Here is a 6,418-nt window from a genome sequence, read left to right as displayed (position 1 = left end):
TACTTATTTCTGACGGCAAAGCTACTTCCTCGACAGACTCAGATTCAGAAAATCGTGTTTCTGAAAATGAAGAAGATCAGGTTACAAAATAACTTTTTATTTAGAGGCACTTCACTCAAATGTTTAAAAAATGGCATAAAATAGCATTCGTTTTTAAATGTATATCTTATCAATTTTAATTAATAAATATAAGATTTTTTTTCAGAATATTCAACTTTTGGATTTAGTGAGGCAAATTGGAATTAACAATCCAATTACGTGCATACCTGTCGGAAATGATCCAAACATTGTATTTTTATGTTTGTTTTTTTTAACGCATTTTCACAAAACAAACTATTATTAACTAATTACAAAGATCATATATTGTTTGTTTGCTTGAAATATAATGATCTAACTTAATTGTATTAACTCGAAAATATCTCAGTTCATTAAGCATATAAATCATCAATAATAAGACATATTAGTCAACACTGTACACTCAACAAACAGATCATTTTTATACCACTAACAGTGCTTACTGGGTTGCCTATGGATCTCGAGGAGGACAAATACTAAATTATGAAGAAACCACACAATTCGCAAAATATTCATTAAACATGGTATAGTACCCTTACTTCAATCAAATGTTTACTTAGACTGTTTAATTGTTGTTTTTGTGCAAACGTGGAATTTTGTTTTCGGTTTATTCCTTACCAGATTAAAAAAAATAAACGCTTTTCTTATTTATAGATGATTGCTGGGGACATTCTCGGGGAGGTGCCGCCTACTACCTGCACTATTGATGACGTGAGATCCGAAGTATTTTCTACAAGATTTCAGCATGTCGTTACAGAAAGGGACTTGGTAAGTAATATGACCTATTTTCAAATACAGGCAAATGCATAATTAACATTCAGTATTGAAATGTAAATAATAACCCAGCAGGCACACAACGTTGTTTAAACGTTGAATATTAGGTGAAGTTGGGTTTCGACGTTGATAAATCTAGATACAATATTGATTCAACATTGACTTTTCAACGTTGAAATTTAACGTTTAATCAACATTGAATTCAAATTGAGTTGAATTGTCAACATTGATTCAACGTCGGATCTTCGCTGAGCGGGCCAATTCTATTTTTCGCTGATAGATAATTTGGACTATAATAGTGTCGGACTATAACACTGCATGTCGGACCATAACGAGGTCGGACTTGACAAAGTCGCACTACCGTATATCATTACTAACTATTATAACTAACAAGGATGGTAAATATGGGAATTTTACACATTCAATGATAAATATGAATTCGATACGAATTTGCCAAAGTACAAATCAAGAGTATACGCAGTAGGACATCCGGAAAATATTCAAAAAGACAGCATAATACAACCCTCAGGACTCTACACCAAGATTTAATGAAAAATACTCTTTAAAGAAAACATTTCGGCATGTCAGAATACTAGTAACATTGAAGAGACATAATTTGTCGAAATGCATATCTGGTGCATCAAAAGTTGTACCGTAAAAGATTTGCATCTTACCTTGGAATGGTTTCATGTTCTGGACTATTTCATGACCACATGTGAAAATACAAAACGTTTGTAAATGCTCGGGTTTTGTAACATGATTAATTTATAAAATGCATTTTGGTGAAAATTATTGTAACACAATTAACTATTGATAGGAAATTAAACACTTACTGTTTACAATATATAATTTTTTTTTCATATAGTGATATATATACCGTAAGATTTCATTTAAGGGGTCCCGACCCTCTGCTATAAATTTCACCTTAGAAAGTTTTATATTTCATAAACAAGAATAACATTAGAGCCACATGGAAAATAGTTTGAAGTATAAAGCGCTGCTTATTTTTTTCAGAAATGATTTTTATGCGCAGATCATGAAATGAAGAAATTGAACACAGGGAATAGAAAGAGTAACGATTTATTACCACAACATTAAATATAATATATGAGGTGCATATAAAATAATACTTACTATCATACCTATTTAAATAATGTTAGAAAACATCATGGAGCGATGTTTCCTAAGTCAGAAAATCACAATGTTGTACGTAGTTGTAAGAAAAAAATATATCTGTGATGAGGAGTTATCTTTCTTCTAAATATTTCTTCATGTGAAAAAAAAGTCATTCTAATGAAAATACTGTATTAAGTACTCGAAATATTAAACTATTTTTAAAATGGTACTTAAAAAGATACAAGTTATTCAATTTATAAGGCATTTGATGTTGGATTTAAATGTTTTATTGTTAAATATGATAAAACAATTACAAAGAAATTTGCAAAAGAAATAGAAAGTAATGTTTCCATCGTATGTTTGATCTCATCAAATTAACTACACAGAGGTCTCAGGAAACTGATTAAGAAAACTGGGAGTAGTATTACTATTTTGTACTGTGAAAGTTCTGTCTTATCAGAGGGTCGCCATCCCTTCATCTTAGCAACCGTGCAATAAAACGGTAGAAATTTTAAATACTAGTAAGTATATTATTACTATATGGCACCCCTTTCCAAAATGAATAATTGAATAAATGTTGAATCAACTGTTTTTCAACATATAATCAACGTTGATTGTCAATGTTGATTCAATGTTAAGACTTCAACGTTGATACAAATTTTCAAAATCTAACATAAAATCAATGTTGAATCAACATAGAAAAACAACGTTGATTCAAAGTTTATTCAATGTTGTGTGCCTGCTGGGAAATTATTTCAATTTTTTTCTAATTCATAGGCTCATTTTGATTGGTTACGTTTAAAACTACTGAATAGCATTTTTGTTATTTTTACAACTACAGGTAAACTAGTGTTTATTCGTATTAATTATCTCCATAGATTATGCCTATATGTAGTATAAAGTTGTATATTTATATATTATATAATTGCTTCTCAAATAAGGAAGATGTGGTGGAGATTTTAAACAATAGACGTATATATGAAATGAATGTATATCTAAATGAAGAGCACTTGGAACACTACCAGTATACTGAACGTGATGAAAGACTACCTCCACCAGGGACGAGGGTACGAAGAGGTCCACGTTGGACCTATAACAATCAGAACTCCGATGGATTAGGCACTATAATAGGACACTGGGATCGAGGTCAGAAATGTTTAATTTCGACAAAATAAGATTTCTTTTCTGATTTTCTGAATTGAAATGTTTTGTTTTATCTACAGATGGATGGATGTACGTTGAATGGGACAATACTATGAGATTTCCATATGAATATAATCCCAATGATCAGAAGCAGAGCGCCGTCATTGTTTGTGATGAACCTCGAATACTAAGGAGAGAAGACATTGCTGTTGGTTGTGTTGTTAAAAGAGGTAAAATTTTATAAAATTGCCTAGATTTCTCTAATATGTGAGCCCGTTACCTCCAATTGGACTTTTGCAAGGAGCGCTGATTTTTAAACTTGACGGCTTATTTTTACACTAGGTAAAGGTGCGGGAGCTCTTTTACGAAATGAATATTTATCTCAACGTTTGACTGACGTTTGAATAATGGGTTATTTCAAAGCTCAGATAAGTTGTCCTTGTAGACACCAAAAACCACCTTACTCTCAAATTCCGGTCCTCAGCTTTTATATCTTAACATCATACTCATGACCTCTTGAAAGGTTTCTTTATCTGTTATCAATTCTGTACCCCTATACGATGCAGGTTTAAATGTCAAAGTAAACCATCAACTGTAAAAGTTAATGCTTCTCACAGAAGTCCGTTATTCGCGAAATATATAATTGGAAGTGAGCGCTCTACTGCTCGCCTTGTTAATTATTGCTCACGAAGACAATTGTTCTGGAATGATAAAATTTTCAACTTACGTAGACCACGTCATTTTTCACCCTATAAACAGCTTATTAATTAATTTATATATATATGGCATTTCTTGAGGGTATTTCTACAAATGAATATTGGTAATATTTCATAATTATTCAGTAATTTTTCATTTTTGTCGTCATAAAATCAGCTTTTGTTTTCTGTCTAAAAAAGCTGCTTCTTACTTAAAATAAAGATCATATTGGCTATTTCAGATCCATTTTCAATTAGTTTGGTGCAAAATTGAATAATTGCGATTTTTTGAAAATAGGTCCAGATTGGAAATGGGGAAACCAGGATGGTGGTATAGGTAATATTGGAGCTGTTTATAGGGTGAAAGATGACGTGGTCTATGTAAGTTGAAAATTTTGTCATTTCAGAACAATTAAAACATCACTTGTAATTTCATTAGTTATATCTGTTGATAAAAGCATCAATAAGTATTAATTGTTTTATTAATGCTTTAACTGAAAAAATGACTTCAATTTACGTTTACATTTTCAAATTTCTTTAGGTTCGCTGGCCAAATGGAAACAAAAGCAATTACAGATTCGGTCATAATGGAAAATTTGATATTGAAGTCTGGTAGGTGTTTCATGAAAATTAACATAATATTCAGACAATAAGTAATTCCACCTTTTATTGGTGACGAGAGGATGTTTCTACCAATGAATATTGGTAATATTTCATAATTATCCAGTGGAGAAAATTTTTCATTTTTGTCGTCATAAAATCAGTAAAATTACTTCTTGCTTGATGAAAGGAACTGAATTTTAGGACAAAAAGGCAAACTGCATCGCTCTAAAATGCTCATAGTAGTTTATAGTATTAAGTCCTCGAATACAATAGTTGATTAAACAGAAAAAAATGAATTTACTACTTTTTTGTCTCAAAAATTCTTTAACACTCATGTATTTTAGTGATCCTTTTGACGTAAGCAGAGTCGTCTCATCTCATAAGTGCGAAAATGTTTTGAAACATACCAGTGAGGAAGATTTTGGTGTCAAAAATAAAACACAAGGTAAAAAGAAGGAAAAATTTAAAATACATTTTTTCATATAAAAACAATGAAAACAATCAAGAAAAGTTAAATAATGTTAATTCATATATAGTACTTATGTAAAATATCTTGCATTAAATTCGTTTCTTATCAGTAAAACTGACTTTTAAATGAAACGTTTGCTAATCCTGCCTGTCCATTTGTTAAATAGCAAGAACAGAAAAACAACTCGAGTCATTTGTTAAAAGAGAAATTACAGTGGATGGTAAACAGAGAGTCCATTCCGAATCCGTAGATGATCTAGATTGTGACAAAGATAAAAGTGATTTTTCCTGGGAATGGAAAACCGAAAATGGTCAATGGAAACGTTTTTCAAAGACGGAAAATGAGAAAATTATTAAAGCATTCGAAAAGAATTCAAAATCGACAATACTTATACGAATGGGCGAACAAATGTATGTTTTAAAGTCCATTCTCCTATTCCTTTTGGCTATAATGTGTTTTATTTCGATTAACTTTTACTGATGCTTTTCTATCTCTTCTTGGTAGGTATAGAGTGATATTATCGAAGATGACGTTGCTGAATATATCAACAAGAGAGACTTATGATGTGAGGTGCCGTGAAAATGTACATGATCTACAAGCTTGACCCTTTTTGTAAAGAATTCTTCGATAATGTAGCGCGGTATAACATCAATGATTTCAAGTGTTAATGTCTATATTGACATTTCATATTCTTCGTATTTCCCGTAAACAATTGAGTGGTGAACATGGTAAACCAATGATATCAACAGATTCAAAAGCATTTTTCTGATATCTAATTATTCAAATTATTCATGTATACATAAAACTAAAATATGAAAAAAAAAACTTTTTCGTCTTTAAATGTTAGTGTCTTTCATTGTATTTTTAAAGATATGTATGCCGTGTTAAACAGTATTTTTCCACAGCTGAAACCGAACAAAAATTTCTGAAGTATGATAAGCTATCAAAAGTGAAGCATTCTTGCTAATTCGACGAAATATTATTCGGTATTAACAAAGTACTGGTCGGAAAAAGAACACGATATTCTCATGCATATTTATGATGGACTGACGTTTATCCTGGATCTGCGAATGTGCGCGGGAAAAGCATCACGAGAATCCCATCAGGTCGAGGAAAATATTTTTTGTGACGTCTGTTCAGTGAGGAACACAAATCCACCAATCAGCTCAATGAGTTGCATTTAATGCATTTATGGGTTACTACATAAAATACTACTGTGTAAAATAATACTGTGTTATTCGAATGTTAGTCATTTAAAGACGTTTTTTCACCTGTGTGTGCATTTTAACATTTTCTAATGTTCATTATTTTGCAATCTATGAATTATCATTAACATTTGTGAAAGAAAGTGAAGTCTTTGTTTCATTCTACCTCACGAACTATTGATTCAAACCATTCTGAGGAGTAATTCATCTCTTTTGTAACCTTAAACAATCAGGTCCAACAAAAACTAGGACCACGAACCATCTTTTGGCTTCATGCTTTACACAAAAATAAGATTTCGATTCAAGTGGGGTAATATAGCTTTTAATGTTTGTAGACA

The 6,418-nt window shown here is 31.2% G+C and overlaps 1 protein-coding gene across 1 annotated transcript; it reads left to right on the top strand.

Annotated features, from left to right (window-relative positions):
• Positions 1 to 6: 6 nt before the first annotated feature.
• On the top strand, positions 7 to 5,680 carry LOC134281127 (uncharacterized). The gene is made up of 10 exons (XM_062763594.1): positions 7 to 80; positions 206 to 289; positions 730 to 843; positions 2,907 to 3,111; positions 3,189 to 3,338; positions 4,102 to 4,184; positions 4,345 to 4,415; positions 4,751 to 4,851; positions 5,042 to 5,285; positions 5,380 to 5,680. Exons 3-10 carry the CDS (start codon positions 730 to 732, stop codon positions 5,477 to 5,479), a joined length of 1,068 nt encoding a protein of 355 aa, XP_062619578.1. The 5' UTR covers positions 7 to 80; positions 206 to 289; the 3' UTR covers positions 5,480 to 5,680.
• Positions 5,681 to 6,418: the final 738 nt, after the last annotated feature.

This window comes from Saccostrea cucullata, unplaced genomic scaffold (assembly GCF_032062105.1).
Source record: "Saccostrea cucullata isolate Sc308-1 unplaced genomic scaffold, CSIRO_AGI_Scuc_v1 ctg8898, whole genome shotgun sequence".
Lineage (NCBI taxonomy): Eukaryota > Metazoa > Mollusca > Bivalvia > Ostreida > Ostreidae > Saccostrea > Saccostrea cuccullata.
The sequence above is the reverse complement of the archived record's forward strand: the minus strand, read 5'-3'. Positions and strand labels throughout refer to the sequence as shown.